The sequence below is a fragment of the Eptesicus fuscus genome, chromosome 13, assembly GCF_027574615.1.
Source record: "Eptesicus fuscus isolate TK198812 chromosome 13, DD_ASM_mEF_20220401, whole genome shotgun sequence".
NCBI classification, from domain to species: Eukaryota; Metazoa; Chordata; class Mammalia; order Chiroptera; family Vespertilionidae; genus Eptesicus; species Eptesicus fuscus.
In genome coordinates this window covers 29,970,862-29,998,347 of record NC_072485.1, presented here as the reverse complement: position 1 = coordinate 29,998,347, position 27,486 = coordinate 29,970,862, and the positions used below count along the sequence as shown (strand labels likewise).

The 27,486-nt window shown below is 40.1% G+C and overlaps 1 protein-coding gene, 1 long non-coding RNA gene and 1 other non-coding gene across 9 annotated transcripts in view; 1 reads left to right on the top strand and 2 right to left on the bottom strand.

Moving 5' to 3' along the window:
* Nucleotides 1-1,167: 1,167 nt before the first annotated feature.
* LOC129151098 (uncharacterized) lies at nt 1,168-10,812 on the bottom strand. The gene is made up of 2 exons (XR_008557900.1): nt 10,364-10,812; nt 1,168-1,201 (listed from the first exon to the last, which is right to left on the bottom strand). It is a non-coding gene; the product is annotated as an uncharacterized LOC129151098 (long non-coding RNA).
* On the bottom strand, nt 9,126-9,229 carry LOC114227120 (U6 spliceosomal RNA). Its single transcript, XR_003613199.2, has one exon. It is a non-coding gene; the product is annotated as a U6 spliceosomal RNA (small nuclear RNA).
* A 149-nt stretch (nt 10,813-10,961) lies between the features above and the next one.
* Nucleotides 10,962-27,486, top strand: part of EED (embryonic ectoderm development) — a 37,318-nt gene continuing 20,793 nt past the window's right edge. For 2 of the 7 annotated variants that reach the window (XM_028128468.2, XM_054724879.1), the window contains exons 1-6: nt 11,106-11,285; nt 15,562-15,714; nt 19,855-19,947; nt 23,363-23,428; nt 24,530-24,655; nt 25,366-25,447. In XM_028128468.2, coding sequence (XP_027984269.1) covers nt 11,172-11,285; nt 15,562-15,714; nt 19,855-19,947; nt 23,363-23,428; nt 24,530-24,655; nt 25,366-25,447 — 634 coding nt within the window. In that variant the 5' untranslated portion in view covers nt 11,106-11,171. Of the gene's footprint in view, nt 11,286-15,561; nt 15,715-19,854; nt 19,948-23,362; nt 23,429-24,529; nt 24,656-25,365; nt 25,448-27,486 lie in introns of all 7 variants that reach the window. The other 5 variants (XM_008153626.3, XM_008153625.3, XM_028128470.2 and 2 more) reach the window with 5 other exon arrangements.

Here is a 27,486-nt window from a genome sequence, read left to right as displayed (position 1 = left end):
TATATACCTAGACAATGAAATACCCAGCAATAAAAAGGAACTAAGTACATGTGCATGCAACATGGATGAATCTCAAGACATATGTATGTACTGAAGAATACATACTGTGTGATTCCATTTATATAAAACTAGAGGCCCAGTGCACAGATTCATGTACATTGAAAAGAAATTAATTAGAAAGTGGCCAGCGGGGTAGGACTGGGCAAGACGGGCCAGACACACCCTGGAGCCAACCTCCCGCTGTCCCTCCCTAGCCAGCCGCACCTGGGGCAGCACAGGAGCTCAAAGGGTGTCTGCATGTGAGCGGGGTCCCTTTGGCAGGTGGGGTCCCTCAGCCTGGCCTGCGGGGATCGGGCCGAAACCGGAAGCCTGACATCCCCTGAGGGGTCCTGGACTGCGAGAGGGTACTCTGCAAAGTTGCTGTCGCTCAGCAGCTCCTGCACTGAGCATCTGCCCCTAGTGGTCAGTGTGTGTCATAGCGACTGGTCGACAGGTCGTTCGGTTGCTTAGGCTTTTATATATATAGATTCTAGAAAATGTAAGCTAATCTACAGTGGCAGAAAGTAAATCAGTGATTGCCTGGGACAGAGGTGGAGAGTACCCCAGATGACTGTAAAAGGGCACTTAGGGAACTTTGGGGAGGTTCTTGTATCTTGGTGAAAGGAGTTACACTATTGTCAAAACTCACTATTGTTGCGCCCAGTAAGTGTGGCTCACTGGTTTAGCGTACACCTATGAACCAGAATGTCATGGTTCGATTCCTGGTCAGGGCAGATGCCTGGGTTTCGGGCTCAACCCCTAGTAGGGGCCTGCAGGAGTCAGTAGGTCGATGATTCTCCCTCATCATTGATGTTTCTCTCTCTCTCTCCCTTTCCCTTCCTCTCTGAAATGAATAAAAATATATCTTTTAAAAAACTCATTGAACTGTATACCTTCAATAAATGCAGTTTATTGTATATAAATTATATCTCAATAAGTGTGAGAGATACTATATATAACAGGTACAATGCTAAAGGCTTGTGGCACACACAGATGATAAAATATTACTGTTCTCTAGGCTTCACAATTGAAAATAATATGTGCATAGTTTTCGGGAAAGATAGAAGTTTGTTTTCTCCTTCCTTCTTCCTTCATTCTTCTTCCCTTCTTCCTCCTCAAATCCTCCTCCTCCTTCTTTTTTTGTTGTTTTGTTAATCTTCACCTGCGGATATTTTTTCCCATCAATTTTTAGAGAGAGTGGAAGTGAGGGGGAGAGACAGAGAGAGAAACATTGTTGTGAAAGACATGCACTGATTGGTTGCCTCCCATATGCACCTGGACTGGGGCCAGGGATCAAGCCTGCAACAGAGGTCCTTGCCCTTGACCAGAATTGAAACCCAGACCTTTCAGTCCGCTAGCCTGAAACCAAAAGTAGCAAGTAATTTTTGCATAAAGTATATAAAATATATTTATTTTCTTGCCTTGGTTATATGTAACCAAGGTTACAAGGTGGTGGATTAGTGTCAAGGTCAGTCGATCAAAATGCAACCTTTTTAGAGGCTGGTTTTCCTTTAAGTGCCTCATGTTATTTTGCAAAGTCCATGTAATTTAACACATGTAATCACCCTTTCAACACAAAAAACTTCCTTGATGTTGCCTTATTCCAGCAAAAATAGCACTATCTGATCCAACAGACTAATACTCCTGAGACATCATACAATAACAAACCAATATGAACACTGGGAAAAAGAAAACCAAATATTGACAAAGAAATTAAAGTGTAGTTTTATACTCTTAAGGGACTAACCTCACAGTTCTAAGTTAAACATCAGATGTCAGGACTGTTTGGGAACTTTTTACTCGTACATAGGAGTAAATTTCTTATGGCGGAATAACAATCTTTCAGACAATACAGATTACAAATGATTTTTAAAATATATTTTATTGATTTTTTACAGAGAGGAAGGGAGAGGGATAGAGAGTTAGAAACATTGATGAGAGAGAAACATCGATCAGCTACCTCCTGAATACTCCCCACCAAGTATGTGCCCACAACCAAGGTACATGCCCTTGACTGGAATTGAACCTGGGACCTTGAGTCCGCAGGCCGACGCTCTATCCACTGAGCCAAACCAGTTAGGGCTATAAATGTGTTTTTTTAAAACTCCCGTTTCTCTGGCTTTGATAGCTAAAGTTTTATTTCAGAATTGTGCATTTACTAATAATATTCCAGACTCAGATAATAATAGTTACTTAACCTGGCAATAATTATAGTCTATTTTACAGTGAATTAAGACTGTAATATGAACCATGCATCTGATAAAACTTTGCCTTCAAACAACAATATACTTGCCTTGCTGGGTAATTCAATTGGTTAGATCATTATCCTGACATGCCAGGATTCAGGTCTGATCCCTAATCAGGACATACAAGAAGCAACCAATGAATCCTATATAATAAAGCCTAATATGCTAAGTGTTTGGTCATCTGGTTGGCCATTCAAACAATCAAAGCATAATATGCTAAGGCCGCTCAACCGCTCACTATAATGTGTACTGACCACCAGGGAGCAGAGAGTTGACAAGTTGACCAGTCACTATAACGTGCACTGACCACCAGGGGGTAGACAGTTGACTGGTTAACCAGTTGCTATGACGTGCACTCATCACCAGGGGGAAGACACTCTGACCGGTAGGTGAGCTTGCTACTAGGGTCCAGCCAATCGGGACTGAGTGAGATGGGCTGGACACACACTGGAGCCCTCCAGTGGTCCCTCCCTGGCTGGCCAACCTCCTGCGTCCCTCCCTGGTCCTGATCGTGCACCCGTGGAATCCCTCGGCTTGGCCTGTGCCCTCTCGCAATCCAGGACCCCTCAGGGGGTGTTGAAGAGCTGGTTTCGGCCCGATCCCACAGGCCCGGCCAAAGGACCCCACTAGTGCACAAATTCGTGCACTGGGCCTCTAGTGTATAAATAAGTGGAACAACAAATCAATGTTTCTGTCCTGCTGGTGTGGCTCAGTAGTTGAGCGTCAAACCTATGAACCAGGACACAGTTTGATCCCTGGTCAGGGCACATGCCTGGGTTGCAGGCTCAAACCTGGTAGGGGGCGTGCAGGAGACAGCCCATCAATGTTTCTCTCTCATCAATGTTTCTATCTCTCTCTGCCTCTCCCTTCCTCTCTCTCTAAAAAACAATTAAAAATCTTTTAAAAATGTTCAATGAATAAATTTATAAGTTATTTCTGATTTTGTCAGCTAGACCAGTGGTTCTCAAAGGGTGGTCCTTAAATCAGCAGCATGGGCATCACCTTGAGTTTGTTAGAAATGCACATGCAACTTAGTATACCCGGGTATGGGGCTGAGCAAACGGATTTAATGAGCTATTCAGATGATGCTTATACCGGTTACACTTTGAGAACCACTAATCTAGACAGTATTTTTCTTTAAAAAGTGAATAACATTTTCTAAATCTCAAAAATATTATGCTGAGCAAAAGAAGCCAGAGACAAAAGAGCACAGAATGAATTATTCAAAACCTGAATAGTGGTTGCCTGGGGGTGGGAGATATTTAAATGGAAAAAGGCATAAGGGAACTTTCTAAAGTGTTGGAAAGTTTTATCTAAACCTTGATGGAATGTAGATTACATGGGGGTATGACTAAGTCAAAACGTATCAAACTGGATACTTAAGACCTGTGCATTTTATATAAGTGAAATACAAACAAAAAAATTAAAATAAAATACTATATTAATGCCATTCTAATTCTTGCTGCTTAAGTTTTTTCAGGTATATTTTTACATAGCAATCCTTTCCTTTTTATTTAATTCTTTTTATTTATTTTTTATTGATTTTAGAGAGAGAGGAAGGGAACGACAAAGAGAGAGAAAATACTGACCAGTTGCCTCCTGTATGCACCCGACTGGGGATGGAACCCGAAACCTGGGTATGTGCCCTGACCAGGAATTGAACCCACTACCCTTTGGAGCACTGGACAATGCTGCAACCAACTGAGCCACACTGGCCAGGGCACATAGCAATCTTAAAATTATCTACAAGATCTTATACGATATGCCCCCCTACCTACTTTTCTAATATTATGTTACCAAGCTCTCCCCTACTTACTTTTATATTATCTATTACCAAACCACTATCACTCTTTATATCTTCACTAGCACTAAGCTTTTAGTTTCCCAATGATACATATTTCTATGCTGCCCCAGGACCTTTGCTCATGATGTTACTGCTCCCTAGAATGTTCCTTTCTTCCTCTCCACCTGGTTAATTCCCATTCTTCTTTCAGTTCTAATTCTTCTGCTTGTCCCTAAGGAAAACCAACCCAAATCTTACTTTATTGTCTGTGCCCATGGAACACTTTGTAGGGCTGCTGTGTATGCTTGTGCAGGTTGTTCATCTAAACAAGCGTTCCAGCTGAGGTGATAAGGCTGAAATTCAGTTTGTGCTTCACTCACAAAGCCTTGCACATGGAGCAGGACTGTGTCAACCTGGAAGAAGGGCTGCCTTTCTTTCTTTCTTTCTTGTTTTTTTTTTTTTTAAATTCTCACCTGAGGATACTTTTCCCATTGATTTTTTTTTTTTTTTTTAGAGAATCCAAGGGAGGTAAGGAGGCAAAGAGAGGGGTGGGAGAAAGAAAGTGTGTGTGTGTGAGACAAAGAGAAACACAGAGGTGAGAGAGACACATGGATTGGTTGCCTTCCACATGCGCCTGATCAGTACCTTTATTCGTGTGATTATTTGTTTCTCCCACTAGACAGTAAGCTCTATGACCAGGGCCAGCATGGAATCTGCTACCCAAATCGAACCTGTAACCCTTCAGTGCACTCGATACTCTAACCATTTAGACACACCAGCCAGGGTTGGGCTGCCTTTTTCTTTTTTAAAATGTTTTATTGAGAGAATCTTTGATTGGCTACCTCCTGCACACTCACTACTAGGAATCAAGCCTGCAACCTGGGGATGTGCCCTTACCAGGAATGGATCTGTGACCTCCTGGTTCATAGGTTTGATGCTCAATCACTGAGCCACACCAGCTGGGCTGCCTTTTTCTAATTCATCAAAGACATAGTCTGCTTGCCAAGCTCTGCTACTCTGGGTTGGTTCTGTCTATGGGGACACCTTTTTAAAAATGGCACAAAGATACAATGGTGGCAGCAGCAGCCCTGACCACGTGCTTTCCCTTCATAGTACTTACTACAATTGTAATTTTAGCTTTATTCACCTGATTGTTTGTTTTCTCCACTAGACAGTAAGCTCTACGACCGTAAGAAACTGTCTGGTTTTGCTTAATATTAAGGATCCCCAGCTTCCAGAAGAGTGCCTGCCACATAGTGGGTATTCAGGAAACATTTATTAAATGCATGAGACATTTTTTAATTTTGGAAGAATATTAGGCTTTTTGAAGGTAGGGACAGTGTCTAATTTTCCCTATTTATTTCCTCCCTGAACCACAATTACCATACTGTTTTGCACATAAATGGCATTCAGTAAATTCCTCCTGGTTGATTTAAAAATATTCAAAGAAGCCATATGATGCTGTGTTCATAGGAAACTAGATCTGCAAGTATATGATTACACACTGAATGAGTGATGATGAACAGCTGCTATTTATGAAGCTGATAAGACAAAAAATGTTGAATGAATAAGAAATCAACTTCAATTGAAATGGGAAGGATTTAATTTAGCTTTTGAAACTCATTTCCTGATATGAAGCTTACAAGATACCAGAAGACAATACCAAGGGAGGCTGTGAATTTTCTTTCCTGTGTAAGATGATCTTTGAAAAATTTCCAAGATAGAACAGCCACTTATTTGAAGGCTAAGCGGTATTTCTGACTAGAGTTCTCATCAGTCTAATAGGAGATCAATTTTATTATTTTTTGAATATATTCTTATTGACTTCAGAGAGGAAGGGTGAGGGAGAGAGAGTTAGAAACATCAATGATGAGAAAGAACCATTGATTGGCTACCTCCTGCACGCCCCCAACTGGGAATCCAGCCCACAACCGGGGCATGTGCCCTTCACTGGAATCGAACCCGGAACTGGTCCACAGGCAAAGGCTCTATCCACTGGGCCAAACTGGCTAGGGCTCAATTTTATTTTTTAATAAACCCAGTAGTTGAGCATTGACCCATGAACCAAGAGGTCACAGTTTGATTCTTGGCCAGGGCAATGGACTCGATCCCCAGTAGGGGGTGTGCAGGAGGCAGCCAATAGATGTCACTATTTCTCTCTATTCCTCGAATCCCTTCCTTTCCCTAAAATCAATAAAAACATTATTTTTTTTTAAAAAAAGGAACTCTTACCCTTTAAAAAATAAAATAAGCTTTTGTACCCTGGCCAGATAGCTCAGTTGGTTAGAGCATTGTCCTGGTATGCCAAGGTTACAGGTTCAATCCTGTGGTCAGGGCGAATATAAGCAATCAGTGAATGTATAAATAAGTGGAACAAAAAATCAATGTTTTTTTCTCTCTCCCCCACCCCGCCCCCCACCTCTAAAATCAATTTACAAAAATAAGCTTATGGTATGTGTGTGTGTGTGGGGGGGGGGGGGTAATTTTACAGAAAAGTTTCCACCCTTCACCCAGTTTTCTTCACTGTTAACATCTTATATTACTAGGCACATTTGTCAAAATTAAAAAATTGAAATATATGCATAACTATTTTTTTATTTAAATTCTTCATTGTTGAAAGTATTACCTGTGCCTCCTTTTTTCCCCCATTGAGCTCTCTCCTGTCGTTCCCACCCCCATTACACATAACTATTAACTAATCTGCAGACTTTATTTGGGTGTTCCCAGTTTCTTCAGTTATGTCCTGTCCCAAGTGAGATAGTATTTTGTCCTTCAATAGTGTATGAAAGCCTGACCAGTGTGGCTCCGTTTGTGGAGCATCATCCCATGCACCAGGAGGATGCCAGTTCGATTCCCAGTCAGGGCACATGCCCAGGTTGCAGTCTCAGGCCCTAGTAAGAGGGTGCAAGAGGCAGCTGATTGATGTTCTCTCTCATTGATGTTTTTATCTCTCTCTCTCCCTCTCTCTTCCTCTCTAAAACCAATAAAAACATATATTTTTAGAAGAAGAATTTACTGTTTAAAAAAGTAGTGTAAAAAAAATAAAAAAGTAGTGTATAAAAAACAACAACAAAACAACAACAAAAAGAAGCAAGAAAAATATAATAAAATAAGAAAAAGTAAAAAAACAAACAAAACCTGGCTGGGTAGCTCAGTTGGTTAGAGCACTGTTCCAATACGCTAAGGCTGTGGGTTCAACCACCAGCCAGGGCATATACAAGAAGAAACCAATTAATGCATAAATAAGTGGAAAACAGAAATAGATGTTTCTCTCACTCTCTTTCTCTAAAAATCTATTTTTAAAAAAGAGTCCTGACTGGTATTGCTCGGTGATTAGAGCATCAGCCCACGCACTGAAGGGTCTCAGGTTCAATTCCTGGTCAAGGGCAGGTACCTGGGTTGCAGGTTTGATCCCCGGCCCCTGTTGGGGAGTGTTTAGGAGGCAACCAATTAAAGTGTCTCTCTCACATCAATGCTTCTCTCTCTTCCCCTCCCTCCCTTCCACTCTCTATAAAAATCAATGGAAAAAGTATCCACATAGGGGAGAGTAAATGATATTTTGGAAAGATTAATGGGCCCTTAAAAAAGATGGGAGATATAATAGTTTGTGACAAATTTTGAGTGTGGTATGGACTTCTATCTCCTCTCCTGTGGTAAGAGTCAGTCTTCCCTGGTTGATGAACCTCCTGCAAAGGGGATTTGTAACAGATGAGTTCCTTTTGGAGGATCTGTTTTTTTGTTTATTTATTTTTTATTTATTTCAGAGAGGGAGAGATAGAAACATCATGATGACAGAGAATCACTAATCAGCTGCCTTCTGTATACCTCCCACTGGGGATCAAGCCTGCAACCTGGGCATGTGCTCTGACTGGTAATTGAATCCTGATCGGGAATTGAACCCTGACCTCCTGGTTCATAGGCTGACATTCAAGCACTGAGTCGCTTACCTCCTAGTTCATAGACCAATGCTCAACCACTGAGTCCTGCTGGATGGGCATGAAGGACCTGTCTTTAAGCAGATAAGGGGAGTTCATAGAAAACCTGTTTTTCAAGTGCTTTCAGCTCAAAACAATCAACATTCCAAAGCAGCATACTGTGGATGGTATGTCCTGAACTCCTTCACTTCCATTCAGCTCCTTAATTACAAATCCCCTCCTGTCCTTGCTGCTTTCAGAGTTTAGCCCTATCTCTCTACTACTGCAAGTCTTGACATTTATTATCATAGCCTTGAATACAATTCCTTATTGTTTTAACAAGTGCCAGAATAATAATTTTTAGCATTATTATTAACTAATATCTATTTATTATCCCTGACTCACCAGAAAAAAATTTAAATATCCCTCTGAGTTTTAATAACTCTTTAAAAATATTTTCGCTTTGTTAGGATTAACATGCACGCTGAAAGGCATTATACTTTGATGTGTCTTTTAACCAAATGTTCAGCATTTTTCTAATTTTATGACTAGTAGTTGATTCCTACTTCCCACCTCCCACTGATCTGAGACATGTAGATTAATTTGGTTTGGAAATACTTTAGTTGACTATTCTTTATTTGTAGAGCTATATTCACAATTATACTTTTCAATAGAAAAGGGGAGCCCTAGCTGGTTTGGCTCAATGGATAGAGTGTTGGCCTTCACACCAAAGGGTTGCAGGTTTGATTCCAGTCAAGGGCTGGTACCTCTATTGCAGATATTTCCCTGGCCCGGGCCCTGCGTGCAGGAGGCAACCAATTGATGTGTTTCTTTCACATCGATATTTCTCTCTGTCTTTCCCTCCCTCTTCCACTCTCTCTAAAAATCAATGGAAAAATATTCTCAGGTGAAGATTAAAAAGAAAGGGGAATATGTTTATCTCTGCCCATGTAAATGTCATACCAAAGCACATCTTATTTCCTCAGTGACTGATGCCATACTAGTCTCATCTCTCTGTCACCAAATGAAGGGTGCTTAGCAGTGCCTGGCACATTAGAAGAGTTCAAAAAAAAAAAACTGCAATTAATATTATTAGGACCTAAATTTTAATTTTTTTCCAGCTTTCTTCCTTTTCTTATTAAAAAAAAAATGGAACACTTCACAGATTTGCATGTCATCCTTGCCCAGGGGCTCTGCTAATCTTCTCTGTATCATTCCAATTTTAATACATGCGCTGCTGAAACAGCTTCCATAATTTTCTTGAGTCTTCACTGCAAAAAAACTCTTATTCTATCCCGTCTTTGCTTTACCTTTCTTTTCTCATTCTCAACTGAGTTCTCTCCTTATCTCCAAAAGGAAGAGTGACTTGCAACCTGCTGATAATAAAATGGACTGAGATAATGATATTCTCTGTTAGGCCATCATGCAAAAGTAATTCTATTCACTAGAATTTTATGGATGGGGCACTCTATATCGGTTATTCACTGGTGATGTAAAGAGGTCTAAAAGAGAAAAAAATATAGCCGAAACTGGTTTGGCTCAGTGGATAGAGCGTCCGCCTGTGGACTGAGAGGTCCCGGGTTCGATTCCGGTCAAGGGCATGTACCTTGGTTGTGGGCACAACCCCAGTAGGGGGTGTGCAAGAGGCAGCTGATTGATGTTTCTAACTCTCTATCCCTCTCCCTTCCTCTCTGTAAAAAATCAATAAAATATATATTTTTTAAAATAAATAAATAAAAGAGAAAAAAATATATATATCAAGTAGGTGCTCAAGAACTTTTAGGTCCCTTCCTATCTCACTTTACATATGAAGACAATGAGGCTCCCCAAACCAAGGAGTGATAACCAAGTTCTACAAAGAGGGTGTGTGTGTGTGTGTGTGTGACTATCATCACTTTCCTTTTCCTGCTGCTCATTCGTTTTTGTGTCTTAATGATCCATGTTAACAAAATCACCAGCCTCACCAATGTATTTGGCATCTATCTGTCAAGCACCTAGATATGGTAACATTTACAGGGATAAACATTATAACAGTTTTGCTGCCTTCCCCTACAATTTGTTATCTGGTGTGCCAAAAATGACTGTCCGTCCTTCTGTCTCACACACACTTGGAGATAACCATTGGTTTTGGGGCCTTGGCGTTGTTCAGGGCCTGGATGATTCTTTAACAGAAAGAACACTCTGGACTCTAACTCATTGGGGGTCTAAAATCATTACAATTTTTATCCCTACTTAACTCTGATCCAATATTGGTACCAACTGGGTGAGGATAACCATTCATTACAATAAATATTCATCAAGAATTTAGCACGCATCCAAAAACTATGATTTGGTAGGGCTTTGCTACCCACCCCGAGCTACGGAAACCCAATGAGGACTACCTGGTTCAGCAAACAAGACTTGGAAGAGGTGGGGCTTGGAAGAGGCGGGTCCGGACGTCCCAGCGCGAGAAGACGCCCAGACGCATGCGTCCTGCTTAGCCGGTAACTTCCATTTGCTAGATGGGGGAGGCAAGTGGAAAGCAGTCTACATTTTTAAAATCCCTCTTCTTAACCAAAAATTTAATGGTGAACAATACCGTGAATAATTTGAGAGCCTTGTTTTCCGAGTTCAAAATTAAGAACATGTGGCCTACACCGCTAACGCAAGAGGGTTACTTCTCGTATCTTCCCTGTCCCCTGGGACATTGGTGGTCTAGTCCATTCCCCAGACTTTCGAGTCCTTGCAGCGGGTCGGAGACCGAAGAATTGGGCCAATTGCGACTGAAACGTCTTTGGAAGGAGGAAGGGGGTGCGGGAGCATCCCTTTTGAGTTCCGCCTCTCCTTTTTCAAGGCGGTGGTAGGGAAGGGGGGAAGTACGAAATACTGCCCTCGGAAGCCAAAGGAGCACACCTCTCCGTGCAAATTGCCCGGAGGGCGGCGGGAAAAGGGCGAGACGGGAGTGGGGACCGAGAAGGAGCCAGGAAGCCGCGCGGGAGGGCGCGCGCGCGCCCCTTTTTCAGCAGTGTGGCGGGGTCGCACGCACGCCCGCCTCGGCGGCTGGGCGCGGTTTGCGACAGTGGGGGAAGCGGTGGAGGTGGCGGCGGCGGCAGTGGCAACTTTGCGGCAGGCTCCGGCCGGGCTTGCTTGACGGCGGTGTGGCGGAGGCCCCGCCCTAGGCGGCAGGAACCTGGAGGGAGGCGGAGGAATATGTCCGAGAGGGAAGTGTCGACAGCCCCGGCGGGAACAGACATGCCTGCGGCCAAGAAGCAGAAGCTGAGCAGCGACGAGAACAGCAACCCGGACCTCTCTGGAGACGAGAATGTGAGTGGGGCCCCGAGTCGTTCGGACGGGACTCTAGTGAAAGTTTTTAAAGTCTTTTTAAACTGGGAGCGGGGGCGGCCGGGCGGCTGTGGGGGGTGGGGGGGTGGGGGGGGAGAGAGCGAGGTGTCACTCTTTACCCAGGAAAACGCGGGCGTGGAAGAGAGACTCGAACTTGTCGCTGGGGTTTGGATGTGGGGCCGAGAGCGAGCAGAAACTCGGCGGAGCGTGGCCTGGGGGAGCGCGGGGGACGGAGGGTCGGCTCAGCTGCCTTTGCGCGGACGCGGTGTGTTTGGGCCTTGGGGAGAGTGCAGGAGCTGAGATTCCGGTTGTTTAAAAGGCACGTTAGGGAGGACTCTGGGGAAGTTGGAGGGAGAACCCAGCGTGTTAGGGACCCTCTTCAAGGAATTAGGGACCGTGTCACTCCCAGACCCTTACGGACAGCTGGAAGGGAAGAGGAGATCGTAAGGGGGTTTCGGCGACTCTCTTAAAAAGGAGATTTTGTGCCTGCTCCTGTCCTGTCCGTGGGGATGAGGTCAGTCAGCTTTTCTTGAGGAGGAGCCGAATTGAGAGGGTCGTCTTCTGACTTGGAGGGGAAAACCCACCCTTGAGGCAGGAATGGGAAGGGACGGTTCCTCTTTCGAAAGTTACTAAGATAAAGGGGGGACCACCTGGGAGATTGCAGGTCACGGTGGCACGGGAAGCTGTCTTTAAGGTGTGGGCTTCATGGCCTCGCCGTGTTTGATTTTGGGAATTAGATTTGTAAATAACAACAGCAGCAGCAAAACCGAATTGCATCATGATAATCATCTAGTCCCAACTGTGTTTGGGCGAGATGCCAGTAATAACCGAATTGACATTACTCTTCAGTTTCGTGTTTTAATATGTCCAGTAAGTTCTGCAAAATGTCTTGACAAATGAACATCCAAAACGTGAGCCCCTTTTCATAGTATATGGCAATAACATCCGGCTATCTTTTTAAAATCTGTAAAGTGTTATAGGAGTGTGATATAAGTTCTTCATTTTCTCATTTGGCTAGTTTTAGGAATAAATGGCATCTTATACACCCATTTCTTAAATTCTACATCACTACATGACTGACCGAAGCATATATTATATGAATGACATGGTGTCGTGACCAAAATTTTCACTGAAGAGATGGGAAAAGAACTCTTTCTTTTTTGTAGATAGAAGGAAGATTTTTAGGGGATTGCCAGTTTGTGGGATTTGGACTTGAAATTTCTGGAAAGCTTAGGTGTTGAAAGTTACTTTAAAAGGAGCATTTTTTACTTTTTCATTCCAGTCCTTGGAGCCTGTTTTCTTTTGTCTTCTCTTAAATTTCTTTGGACAGATTAGGTTAGTAATAGGAGCACAGACAAGATCCAAATGTTAGGTTAAAAATTTCCCTCTGCTACTTACTGGTTGCTTGACCTTGAGCAAGGCAAGATAATGACCTAGTTGCCTCAGTTGCTTATCTTACAAATGGAGATAACAATGGCATTTACCTCGAGGGGCATTTGTAAGGATTAAGTGAAGTAGTATAGGTGAAGTGCTTGCCAGAATGCCTGCCTCTGCCCTAGCCGGTTTGGCTCAGTGGATAGGGTCCCTTGCAGACTGAAGGGTCCCAGGTTTGATTCCTGGCAAGGGCAAGTACCTCGGTTGCAGGCTCCTCTCCGGCCTGACTGGGGTGTGCAGGAGGCAACCACTCGATGTGTTTCTTTCATATCAATATTTCTCTCCGTCTTTCCCTCTCTCTTCCACTCTCTCTAATAATCAATGGAAAAATACCCTTGGGTGAGAATTTAAAATTTTTTTAAATAAGAATGTCTGCCTCATAAGTACTATTCAAATTTTATTTAATTACTATTACTAATTTTGTGATCACATAGTATAAACTTACGTTTCTGACCTTTCCACATACTAAATAATCAGGCAGAAATGTAATGAAAATAGAAATTTATTTAGACTGAGGAAACTTTCAGGGCGCCAAATAAATTGAAGGCTTATTTTCTTTTTGCAGACGCTTAGGGAATATATTTGATGCATTAGAAAACGGTTCACAACCAAATGATTGGATGAAGCCTTTGTTTTGGTTCCTCCATCTGGATGAGGACTTCATATATATGTATACATATATATGTATATGTTTTTATTGATTTTAGGGAGAGGGAGAGAGAGATAGAAACATCAGTGATGAGAAAGAAGCATTGATCTGCTGCTTCCTGCATGCCCCCCACTGGGGATCGAGCCCACAACCTGGGCATGTGCCCTGACTAGAATCGAACTGTGACCTCCTGGTAGAATAACATTTTTAAATGTGTAAGATACAGTGAAAAGGTTATAAACATAATCATAAACTTATGTTATAAAATATTTTTGAGATTTGTTTTAATAAAGTATTTTATTTTTATTTATAAATAAGTATAATCAAAACACTAACATTTGTCATGAATACTGTTAGCATTCTTTTAATTTATTAGAGTGACATTGGTTAATAGGATCACATAGGTTTCATGTGTGGATTTCTGTTACAAGGTCTGTATGTTGTACTGTGTGCCCATCACCCAAAGCCAAATCATCTTCTGTCACCATATATTAGGCCCCCTTTGCTACTCCCCCCCCACACCTCCACACCTTCCCTCTGTCAACCACCATATTGCTGTTTGTGTCCATGAGTTTCAGTTTTATATCCCACATATGAGTGAAATCATATGGTTCATAGCTTTTTCTGCCTGACTTATTTCACTTAGCATAATATCTGCCTTTGCTGTAATTTCTCTTTTTTTTTGTTTAAAGTATTACATATATTAGTACATATAATACTGTAATTTCTCATTTCCTTTTTTTTAAAATTGAATTTATTGGGGTGATACGGTAGAGGGTATGCAGGAGGCAGCTGATTAATGTTGTGCTCTCACATCGATGTTTCTCTCTCTTCCTCTCTAAAAACCAATAAAAATATTTTTTAAAAGATGTTAAGTGAATTTTTAATATACTTTTTGTTCCTCTAGTTAAGTTTAACCTTTATAATATAAAGCTAGCTTTAGGAAGCAGTAACTTAGAAACAGCCCCTAAGGCAGTGGTTCCTAGACTGCATTCTCATAAATGTTAATAGGCACTCCAAGAAAAAAAGGCTTTCTCTAGAATGTAGTTAACCACTGCCCTAATGTTACAGATTTAAATAAATCTCTATTTCTAAGAACACATTGTAATATGTAATCAAAGGAGGTAAAATCCTCTTCTGAGATTGGAGGGCCATTAATATATCTTGTGGACTGGAGATTAGGTAAAAATTAGGTGAACTTTCAAGGTTTTCTCCTGCCATTTCTACTTTGGAAGGGATTTACTTTATAGAGTATCTGGAGCTCTAACATACAGGGTGGGGCAAGAGTTGTGAGTTAACGGAACAGTTTATTTTATTCATTAGTTATTATATTATTTTCCATATGAATAACTGTAAACCTACTTTGCCCCACCCAGTATTTATGAATATCATTATCTTAGAGCTATGAGTCAAATTTCAGTTGTACAGAATATGTAGAAATTCTTTTAGAGACTGGCAGGGAGGAGGAGAGACAGAGAGAAACATCCATGTAAAAGAGACACATTGGTTGCCTCCCACACACGCCCTGACCAGGACCAGGGATTGAATCTGCAACCTAGGTACATGCCCTTGACGGAAATCGAACCCAGGATTGTTTGGCATGAGGGCTGACTCTCTATCCACTGAGCCAGACCAGCTATGGCAAGCATGTCAAACTCAAAGGCCAAATAAAGGAGGCATGCGGGCCATGGGCCACGAGTTTGACATGCTTGGGCTAGGGCGTTAAGTCAGATTTAGGAATCAGATTTGGGTGTGAATTTCAGCAACCCTAACATGCAAAAGACTACTTAGGCTCTCTTTTTGTTTGTTTATTTTCTTTTAAATTTAGTTCTCTTTCTATTTTTATTTTTTATTTGCTACTTAGTCTCTCTTACACTTCTTATCTAACAGTACCTTCTGTGGAGACCATTGTGTTGTTATTTAAAGGCAGCATTAGTACTGTTTTTCTGATTAGCTTTTTTTGTTTATATTTTTGCTGAAATATCAAATATCCACAATTCTAATGTGTAGCTGGTTTGCTTTTTGTCCTTTGGAGATAGGAATAAAATGTTCCATTACTTACAGAATTTATTATTTCTTTTAGGTCATTCAGTAGCTGTCCAGTAAAAATAATCATTTGCTGCCTAAGTGCCGTATTACTGTTTTATGTAATTTTTTCTAACTTACTGCTTACAGGATGATGCTGTCAGTATAGAAAGTGGAACAAACACTGAACGCCCCGATACACCTACAAATACACCAAATGCACCTGGAAGGAAAAGCTGGGGGAAGGGAAAATGGAAGTCAAAGAAGTGCAAATATTCTTTCAAATGTGTAAATAGTCTCAAGGTATGTGCAGAAAGTCAAATCCTGTTAGTTGAATGCTAAGCTGCAAAATTACAGTACTTTTTGAAATTTTGTTTTTATGGTATAGACTGCATAGTTATTAAAACTCACTCTACTTTCATTTAGCTTTTTGTTTTGTTTTAAATGGGTAATACCTAGTACTGCAGGCTAGTTTTTCTTTATTGTTTATATTTTTAAAAAAAGGTTTTGGAAAATGTATTTTGATAAAACTTAAAAGTACATGCTATTTCAGGTACCTATTCCTAAAAAGAACTGAATGTGATTCAAAACAGCCAGCATAAATTGAAACACATGCCTTAGTTTCTGCAGTTTAAAAAAATTTAACTCTTATCTGTTGTTTTGTTTGTGATTGTTTTCATAGAAAAGGGTATAAATTAAAAAATTTTTGATTATGTAGAAAACAAGTGGTTGAGGTTATTTAAATGACTACTTCCTCAATTGTATTTTTATTTATAAAAGGGAGTGGTTGAATTTAAGATGTTTTTCTTTACATGTATTCATTATTGGTTTAAATTTGGGGGCGTTTTCCTTCGCTGAGCAGAAATATGCATTACCTTGTCTTATACGTGTATGAAAGAATCTTTTCTAAATATGTATTTCAGGTAAAGTCTTCAGAAAGCATAAGCGATTATGGCTATGTGGAAATTATTTTTCTGTCTGTAGCAAAATTCTTTGTTCAGTGTATGTCAAATTATATTCTTAAAAGAGAGAGATTACTCTTGGTTATATATTTTTTTATTTATTTTTAAATATATTTTATTGATTTTATTTATTTTTTAATTTAATAAATCTTTATTGTTCAGATTATTACATTAGTTTCTCCTTTTTCCCCCCATAGCTCCCCTCCACCCGGTTCCCACCCCACCCTCTGCCCTTAACCTCTCCCCCACTGTCCTCATCCATAGGTGTACGATTTTTGTCCAGTCTCTTCCTGCACCCCCCTCACTCCTTCCCCCCTGAGAATTATCAGTCCACTCCCTTTCTATGCCCCTGATTCTATTATATTCACCAGTTTATTCTGTTCCTCAGATTTTTAATTCACTTGATTTTTAGGTTCACTTGTTGATACATATGTATTTGTTGTTCATAATTTTTATCTTTACTTTTTTCTTCTTTTTCCTCTTTTTAAAGAATACCTTTTAGCATTTCATATAATAGTGGTTTGGTGATGATGAACTCCTTTAGCTTTTTCTTATCTGTGAAGCTCTTTATCTGACCTTCAATGTGAATGATAGCTTTGCTGGGTAGAGCAATCTTGGTTGTAGGTTCTTGCTATTCATCACTTTGAATATTTCTTGCGACTCCCGTCTGGCCTGCATAGTTTCTGTTGAGAAATCAGCTGATAATCGTATGGGTGCTCCCTTGTAGATAATTAACTGTTTTTCTCTTGCTGCTTTTAATATCCTCTCTTTGTCTTTTGCTCTTGGCATTTTAATTATGATGTGTCTTGGTGTGGTCCTCTTTGGATTCCTTTTGTTTGGGGTTCTCTGTGCTTCCTGGACTTGTAAGTCTATTTCTTTCACCAGGTGGGGGAAGTTTTCTGTCATTATTTCTTCGAATAGGTTTTCAGTGTCTTGCTCTCTCTCTTCTTCTGGCAACCCCATAATTCTGATGTTGGTATGCTTGAAGTTGTCCCAGAGGCTTCTTACACTATCTGCAAATTTTTGGATGCTTTTTGCTTTTTGCTTTTCCGGTTAAGTGTTTTTTGCTTTTTTGTATTTCAAATCTTTGACTTGATTCTTGCGTCAAAGAATCAAGTCAAAGATTTGTTCAGTGTATGTCAAATTATATTCTGCTGTTGGGTGTCTGTATAATATTTTTTTATTTCAGTCAGTGTATGTTTAATTTCTAGTCTGCTGTTGGGTGTCTGTATAATATTTTTTATTTCAGTCAGTGTATGTTTAATTTCTAGTTGGTCCTTTTTCATATCCTCAAGGGTCTGGCTAAATTTATTGGCCTTTTCTAGGAAATTCTTGAAAAACCTTATAACCGTGGTTTTGAATTCTATATCTAGTCGGTTTTTTCCCCTCCATTTCTTTCGTTTGTGATCTGTTACTTTGTCTCTACATTTTCGCTGCTTCCCTGAGTTGGTAGGGTAGCTTTGTGTGCTAGGTTTCCTATATGGCCCAGTGGGTCGGCCTCCCAGTCACCTGGGGTGGACACTATTGGTGCACCCCTTTGCGGTCTGTGTGTACAGCCTTGTTGTAGTTAAGTCTTGATTGTTATTGGTATCACTGGGAGGAATTGACCTCCAGGCCAATTGGCTATGTGTATCAGCTGTGTCTACGCCAGGAGACTTGTGCTGGAGACAGCCTTATAGGACCAGACTTGCAAAATTGCAAAAGCCTCTGTGCTCAGCTTGGATGGGGCGGAGTCTCAGGGCTGAGCAGACAGTCTTGGCTTCCTGTCAGCCCTGCCCTTGCGCGCGCGCCTCCAGACCTCTGGCTTCTGCAGCTCCAGATTACCCCAGGCTCGCCCGGAACTGAGGTTCAGTGCAGTCAGGAGCTTCCGACTCCCTTCCGCTAGGGAGAGCTAGCGGCAACCTCAGCAGTCAGTCTTCTCTGCACTTGCGCACCTCAAGACCCCTGCCCGCTGCGGTTTCCCCGAGTCACCGTGTGCCTTTCTCTCTACTCGACAGTCCAGACTCCCCCCGTATGTGCCTGGGTCCACAGGGTTTCGCCCGGAACTGGGGTTCAGTGCAGTTGGAACTGGGTTTCAGTGCAGTCGGGGGCTTCCTTCCCTCTCCCGCCAGAGAAAGCCAGCCAGGCACTCAACCGCCCTTCCTCTCTGCACGCGTGTCTCCGTACCACAGTCCTTTGCAGCTCCTCTGATTTTCCGTGACCTTTTTTTCTTTCCTTCTAGTTGTAGAATTTCCACTCAGCCAGCTTTCCTGTGGTTCTGGATGAAATTGTTGTGCAAAGCAGCAGTTTAGGTGTTTACCTATGCCGCCATCTTGGTTTCTCCCCCTATTTTATTGATTTTAGAGAGGAAGGGAGAGCTAGAGATAGAAACATCACTGATAAGAGAGAATCATTGATTGGCTGCCTCTTGCACGCCCCCTACTGGGGATCGCGCCCGCAACCCAGGCATGTACCCTTAGCTGGAATCGAACCTGAGACCTTTCAGTCCGCAGGCTGGCACTCTAACCATTGAGCCAAACCAGCTAGGGCTTGGTTATATATTTTTTTAAAAGGGAAAGTGCCCATTAGTTTCATATTAATATTCAGTTATATCAACCTATTTTTAGATAGTATATCTAGAAGGTTGTTTTAACTGTCAGTTAAATATTTCGATTAAATATTTCAAAGCATTAAATCCATGGCTTTTTAAGGGTAAAAAATAAAAGTTGTTAGACTGTAAAAGTGAAAACAGTCCTTTGAAGTGAATATGAAAATTAATGTTAAATGCCAAGAGATTGCCAGTAAAATCCTGAGAATAACTTTGTGAACAGTTGTTTTTTATATATGTCCTTATAGCCAGCCTACTAGCAACTGAAGGTATAGTCCATGGCTTCCCCTGTTCCCTATTGTTCAATTACCATAATTGTTTATTACAAAACTTGGGATGTTTTTCTTTAAGGACCTAAATTCAAGGTTATTTAAAATTGTCTCTAGAGCACTAATAGAAAACAGTGATTTGAGTGGAGTCTGGTATGCTTCAGTTTACAAGGGAAAAATTAAACCTAATAAAGTTTAGCTAGTGTTAAGCCACTCTTACTTAGGTCATTTGTTAGTTTCCAATTGCAGAAAAATTAATTTTGTCCTTATGTCCTGAGAAATGAATGCATCTGCCATAATTACCCAGTTTTGTTTTGATTCAGAAAAATATGGTTGGGTGTGAGAACATAGAAGGCAAATATAAAAATATTTTCATAAGTAAGTGCTTGTTACCTAACTTCTGATTTAAGTCTTTGGTTGTCATAAAACTTTGTCATATACTAATATTTTAAAATGTGAAAACTGGACAAGTAGATATCTTTTTAGAGTCAAAAGTCAGTTTATGTGTGCTATTTCAAAACAGTGGCTTCCATTTTCAAAAAAGTTATAAGGAGGATGGTCAGTCTACTACAATTTCTTTATTTCTAAATATATTAATTTTTCTTATTTCATGATTATTTTATAGGAAGATCATAATCAGCCATTGTTTGGAGTTCAGTTTAATTGGCACAGTAAAGAAGGAGACCCACTAGTGTTTGCAACTGTAGGAAGCAACAGAGTAAGTGTTAAGGATCTGTTTGGCATTTGGTTTGATGATTAGATTCTGGTATTAATATAATAAGTGTAATTATTTTGAGATAAATTTCATGTAGCCAGTTTGACATTATTATTCCTTTGTGTGAACATGAAGCATTCTAGAAGTTGTCTAATTAAACCTAGTATTCATGACTGAAAATACATCTTTATTTCATACTAGTGGCCTGGTGCACGAAATTCATGCACATTGAAAGGGAATTAATTAGAGGAAATACTTTAACCCTTTGCACTCGCTTGCTTTTTTCTCGATTCCTTTATTCTAATGCTAACCGTGTCGAGTCACACTCGACATCCGAGTGCAAAAGGTTAATATTGCTATTTTCCCTTTCTCTATAATAGAAGTGTTTTATTAGAGATGAAAGAAAATTAATAAAATGTATATGAAAATCTCCCTCCTGTCAGAGTCTGGGACGCGCTGTGGGACCCAGAGTCAAGTCCCCACCCACATGTGCGCGTGTCTTAAAATCACACGAGACCCAGACCTGGCCGGCCCCACCCCTGTCAAGTCCTACCAGGCGGGGAGCGCAGCCTCAGGTCCCCCGTCAACCCTGCTGGGGCGGGGGGCACGGCCTCAGGTCCCCCAGCATGGCGCCATGCAGCCTCAGGTCCCTGCTGATCGGTTGTTACAGCGTCACGGTGTGACGACCATTTGCATATTAGCCTTTTATAATGATGATGATATTACTCAAAATTGTTCACACAACAGGTTTCTGTTTATAGTTTGTCTTAATGATCTGTTTTGAGTGATTGAAAGAATTGACGTTCTTTTGGAAGTGACAACAGTTTTTCTAATTTGGATAAGAAATCTCTTTTTTTATATATATAATATATTTTTATTGATTTCAGAGAGGAAGGGAGAGGGAGAGAGAGATAGAAACATCAATGATAAGAGAGAATCATTGGTTGATCCGGATCAAGTTTGCAATCTGGGCATGTGCCCTTGACTGCAATTGAACCTGGGACCCTTCAGTCCACAGACTGATGTTCTATCCACTGAGCCAAACCAGCTAGGGCAAGTCTCTGATTTCTTAAAAATGAATGTAATTAATGCCTCTTATAAAGGCAAAGCATAGATACAGTGTGTGTGTGTGTGTGTGTGTGTGTGTGTATGTATGATAGTTACTGAAAGCATTTTAATTATTTGTAATAAATGTTTTTATTTAAGGAGGCCAAGAATATCTTGAACTGAGAAAAAACCATGCTGGGCACGTTTTTAATGTAAACCAAGCATGTCATACTCACAGCCAGCAGGCCACATGCTGCGAATTTGACATGCTTGATATAAACCATTATTTAACTTTTTAGTTGAACCAGGGGCTGAACATGGGAATTATAAAGATTTATTCATTCTATTTGCTTCTAAGTAAATGGAGAACAGGAAGGTTCCCTAGTGCAGTGGTCGGCAAACTCATTAGTCAACAGAGCCAAATATCAACAGTACAACGATTAAAATTTCTTTTGAGAGCCAATTTTTTTTTTTTTTTTTTTGAGAGCCAAATTTTTTAAACTTAAGCTTCTTCTAATGCCACTTCTTCAAAATAGACTCGCCCAGGCCATGGTATTTTGTGGAAGAGCCACACTCAAGGGGCCAAAGAGCCACATGTGGCTTGCGAGCCGCAGTTTGCTGACCACGGCCCTAGTGCTTTCTAGAGAGTCTCTGGAGTTTTTCTATTAAATTGAAATCACTTCAGGAAAAATTGTTCTCCTGTCTTTATTAGGTAACATTCTGGGTATTCATTAATACTATAGTAGAAGTTAGGAGGACCAATATAAAAATAGATTGATATATTTAGGAAAGAAAGGTGGAGGAAATAGACTAATTGGATATGGATTGACAACAAATACAAGCCACTTCCTCTGCCTTCAACTCAAGAGGGTGTATGAGGTGAATCTGAAAAATGTTCCATAAGTTATATTAGTTGAGTCAAATAAAATTTTATGTTTAAGTAATTGTGATAAGCTTCTTAAAGAAATAAAGGAACGTGATTTTTATTTTATTTATTTATTTTTTAATATGTTTTATTGATTTTTCACAAAGAGGAAGGGAGAGGGAAAGAGAGCTAGAAACATCGATGAGAGAGAAACACCGATCAGCTGCCTCCTGCACACACCCCACCGAGGGCATGCCCACAACCAAAGTACATGCCCCTGACCAGAATCGAACCTGGGACCCCTCAGTCCGCAGGCCGACGCTCTATCCACTGAGCCAAACTGGTTTCGGTAAGGAACGTGATTTTTAATGCACACAGTTTCTATTGTCTGTGGTGCATTTTTTTTAAATATTTTTTTATTGATTTTAGAGAGGAAGGGAGAGAGAGAGATAGAAACATCAATGATGAGAGAGAATCATTGATCAGCTGCCTCCTGCACACACCCCACTGGGGATCAAGCCTGCAACCTGGATATGTGCCCTTAGCCAGAATCGAACCCAGGACCCTTCAGTCCATAGGCCAATGCTCTATCCACTGAACCAAACCAGGTAGGGCTCTGTAGTGCATTTTTAATGCAGTTTCTTACTATCTAATGGCCACCGTAACGAGAAGGAATCTTCAGACCAAAAGAGGAAGGAGAATTAGCAGAATATAACAATTTATATTGAAATCAGGTTATTGCAATCCTATGTGGATGCTGATGTATCCTTTCCTGAGTTTTCAATGTATTTGGCTAAAGAAATTGTCTTTCATAAGTACACTGAAACTAGGGTAATTTACTTATGGGATGATTGGACCTGAGCCAGCAGACTGCCTAGTAGTTTTGCACAAATTCTCCACCAGAGGCTCCTGTTTCTGTATTGTTTTTATAATACAGCTCGGATATTATTAATTGACAAGTCAGAGGGTCAAAGAATCAGAGTGCCAGGGCCCATACTTCCTGGTGGTCAATACTATCACCAGTTTGATATTTATCCTGGCCCTTACTAAAAAAATATTATGGTTACATTTTAGGGAACACAGATTATCATTAACTGTAAGGCTTTCGTATGCTTACTAAGGACCAAAAGTTATAGCATGGAAGGACACAAAGGTGGAAATGGTTTTCACATATACATCTATACACCTATATTGTTTTCTGTGTGTTTTTTAATTGAATTTATTGGAGTGACATTTGTAGACAAAATGTTTTCTGTTTTTTAGTGTTATTCTGTTCTCAATCACAATTAACTTGATAAGCAAGTTAGTATTACAGTATTTAATATATTCTGGAAATTATGTAATACTGTAAATATTATAATGGCTTCCTCAAATTAAAGGAGCTATTTTAAAGCAATAGTTTCTGTAATATTTTAAAGACACAGTTGTGACTAAAATATGTTTGAAAGCTAAAAAGCATGTGTTTCTTTATTTGAGATAAAATTTACTGTATTTTGTTTTCCTTAGGTTACTTTATATGAATGTCACTCACAAGGAGAAATCCGGCTATTGCAATCCTATGTGGATGCTGATGTATCCTTTCCTCAGTTTTCAATATCTTTGGTTAAAGGAATTGACTTTCATAAGTACACTGAAACTTTTCTAAATTAATTAGTTTCCCAAAGTTATATTGTTCTTTCTTAACCTTAACCAGTGCTATTCCTTCACTATCACCCAAGAGATTTCTGGTATCTAGTTATCTAGTTTTCCTGGTCCCTACAAAGCCATTGTAGGATGGATATGAGAGAGAATGGTGCAGGTGACTGGAGATGTTTATTGGAAATCCGGTAATAGAAAATTAGAGTAGTTAAAACCTCCTGTTTTTTGTTTTGTTTTTTACCTTACCTAGAATTTTATCATTTCAAAGTAGTTATATTGATGAACTTGAGTTGATTAGAAGCCAGGACTGGAAATCATGCTAAGTATTTGATCAATAAAGCCTATAGGGAAAAACACATATCCAGTTTGTTTAGGAAATAAAATATTTCAAAACATGGGTTCATAAAGATAAAAGACTTAAAAACCCAAAGGGATAGATATTAAAGCTTGGTGATAAGATTTTTCTTCTAGATCCATTTGAAAAACTTAGCAAACAAAAAAAGACAAGGACTTTTCAGTCTTCCCTAGATGATAGGGAAAGAAGTGACCTGTAGCCATATTGGAAAGGTCTCACACAGGAAAAAGTGGAAAAATGAATAGTAAGTCATTTTTAGAGGCACATAGAAGTATTGGGATAGAGCAAGAGTCTGCAAAGTACAGCCCCTGGGCTGGCCATCTGTTTGCTTATGCTTTTTTTATTAGGTAATGGTCCACCCACCTGTTTTGTAAATAAAGTTTTATTTGGACACAGCCATACACATCCTTTACATATTGTCTGGCTGCTTTCAAACACAGAGTTGAGTTATACAAATAGCTAAATAGTAATCAAAATTTAGTGGAAGGACTGGATTTGTTCTATCATTCTGTATAGGTTTTGGACCTAAAAATCTCCATTGTTTAAATCTGGTGATAGAATAATAAGAACTTCTGTGTCAAAAACTTTAGCAGGTCTTTGGAGGTTTCCATGTATTATAATCGTTTGTGTACGTATTTACTTTTCAAAAACAAATTACATTTCTTAACTGGCATTTGTAGGCGGATGAAAACTTTTACACTTGTGCATGGACATATGATAGCAATACAAGCCATCCTTTGCTGGCTGTGGCTGGATCTAGAGGCATAATCAGGATAATTAATCCCATAACAATGCAGTGCATAAAGGTGGGCGTTTTTGTTAAATTGTAGATTTGCTTTCTTTTGAATGGACACCTGTGAAAATTTTTCATGTTAAATTTAAAACTAAAGGAATCACAGTTTCTATTTTGATTTGTACTGTGCTTAGTTCATCCTTTAGACAGGTCTTTTGATACCTTTGTTACAGTTGGGTAATGCAAATTAAGTAATGAGTGGGAAACTTTTATTATTTACAATATTTTCTTTTCTTCTACCTCGCCTTATTCTGAGAGACTCTGAATGAACAATAACAAAAGAGTGAGTCCATTCTCACACACCCTAACTAGGGTTGAAGCCTTGAAAGTTGATATTAAGTTTTACAAATCAATTTAGTTAGAACTTTTAAACCCTGAGAGCACAATAGAACCACATGAGGATCTTTTCCATCTTTGCTTTGCCTCTGCTATTCCAGTCAAATCAGATTACCAGCAGGTGGGACTTTAGCATCTTTTATTTTTTTCCCTTCAAATTGGTTGGGTGGTTTTATTTTATTTTTTTATACATTTTTTCTTTGTAGGATGGTTTTAATATGCAGCCAATGTTGAAAACCACTACTTTAAGCGAAATGAGTTTTTCATTCTCTTAAAATTAATGAAAAATAATTTATTTTTTTTTAGCAAACATTTATTCACAGATTAAATATTTTACAATAGAATTTGTTACTTTATGAAAGTTGATATGTTTTAAATTTATTGTAGCACTATGTTGGGCATGGAAATGCTATCAATGAGCTGAAATTCCACCCAAGAGACCCAAATCTTCTCCTGTCAGTCAGTAAAGGTAAGAGAAGGAAATTATTATTTTTTATTATTTTTTTAAATCTGAGGATATGTCCTTCCCATTGATTTCAGAGAGAGAGAATGGAAAGGAAAAGAGAGAGAAAGTGAAACATCAATGTGAGAGAGAAACATAGATTGGTTGCCTCCTGAACCCACATACTCAGAAATCTGGATATGTGCCCTGACTGGGAATTGAACCTGAGATCCTTCAGTGCACAGCACAATGCTCCAACCAACTGAGCCACACTGGCCAGGGTGGAAATTATTACTTTTTTTAAGAGAGAAACATAATTGTTATGGAGGATTAGTTTTGTTACCCTTATCCTAAATAATGAGAGAAATATGCTAATCATCCGTTAAGCTGTGAGGTGTAACGACCAACCGCATATCGACCGTATCACGGATCTGCAGGAGGGTGGGGCAGCGAACTACAAGCGGGCAGCAGAGCTACAGGAGGGGCAGGGCAGCAAGCTATGAGGGGAGGGGCGGGGGGGGGGGGAACTACAGGAAGGCGGGGCATCAGGCGGAGATCTACAGGAGGGCGGCAGCGACCTACTGGTGCGCGGATTCCTGCGCAGGGCTACTATTTTACCATATTGCATTATGATAATTCTAGAACTTTATCCTCAAATGAAATTTTTTTCAACTGAATTATCTTCATCATTAATTTTTTAAATATTTTTATTAATTTCAGAGAGGAAGGAAGAGGGAGAGAGAGATAGAAACATCAATGATGAGAGAGAATCATTGATTGGCTGCCTCCTGCATGCTCCCCACTGGGGATTGAGCCTGCAACCTGGGCATGTGCCCTTGACTGGAATTGAACCTGGGACCCTTCAGTCCACAGGTCGATGCTCAATAGAGCCAAACTGGCCAGGGCCATCTTCATTAATTTTAAGTGGCAGGTCACCAATTATTATTTTTTTTCTTTCCTTTTTTTTAAATATATTTCATTGATTTTTTACAGAGAGGAAGGGAGAGGGATAGAGAGTTAGAAACATCGATGAGAGAGAAACATCGATCAGCTGCCTCCTGCACACCCCTTACTGGGGATGTGCCCGCAACCAAGGTACATGCCCTTGACCGGAATCAAACCTGGGACCCTTGAGTCCGCAGGCTGACGCTCTATCCACTGAGCCAAACCGGTTAGGGCTCTTTTTTAAAAAAATTTAAATTCTTCATTGTTTAAAGTATTACATATGTCTCCTTTTTCCCCCATTTACCTCTCCCTGGCTACTCCCACTCCCCAGCACATGCCCTCACCCCCCTACTGTCTGTGTCCATGGGTTATGCTTATATACATGCATACAAGTTCTTTAGTTGATCTCTTACTCTTCACCCCCACCCCTGCCTTCCCTATGAGGTTGGATGGTCTGTTCGATGCTTCTGTGTTCTGGATCTATTTTTGCTCATCAGTTTATGTTGTTCATTACATTCCACAAATGAGTGAAATCATGTGATATTTATCTTTCTCACCAATTCTATTTTTAAGAGTTTTTAAGATAGTTTTGCAACTATCACTATCCAATCATGTAATAAGAAATAATGCATCTGAAAATCCATGTTGCCTTTATATATAAAAACTTTTGTTTTATAAAGGATTCCCTATTGCCCTGCCTGTGTGGTTTAGTGATTGAGTGTTGACCTATGAATCAGAGGTCACGGTTCGATTCCTGCTCAGGGCACATGTCCCAGTTGCAGGCTCAAATCCCAGTGTGAGGCATGTAGGAGGAAGACGATCAATTACTTTCTCTCATCATTGATGTTTCTATCTCTCTCCCTTCCTCTCTGAAATCAATAAAAATATATTTTTTAGAAAAAGAAAAATGTTTATTTTGGGAAATTGACACCTAAGAACTAATGACTTTTTCTTGATAGCAGTAGTTGGGCTCAGGTATTACCAAGTGACAGAGGCCAGAATGCCTTACTTTTCTACATATTACAACCTTTTAACTCTGCTCTTTCTTCCCATTGTGTCGGTAAGAGCCTTTTTTTTTTTAATCAGCTTTTCAAATTAATAAGAATTTTGCTGCATACAAT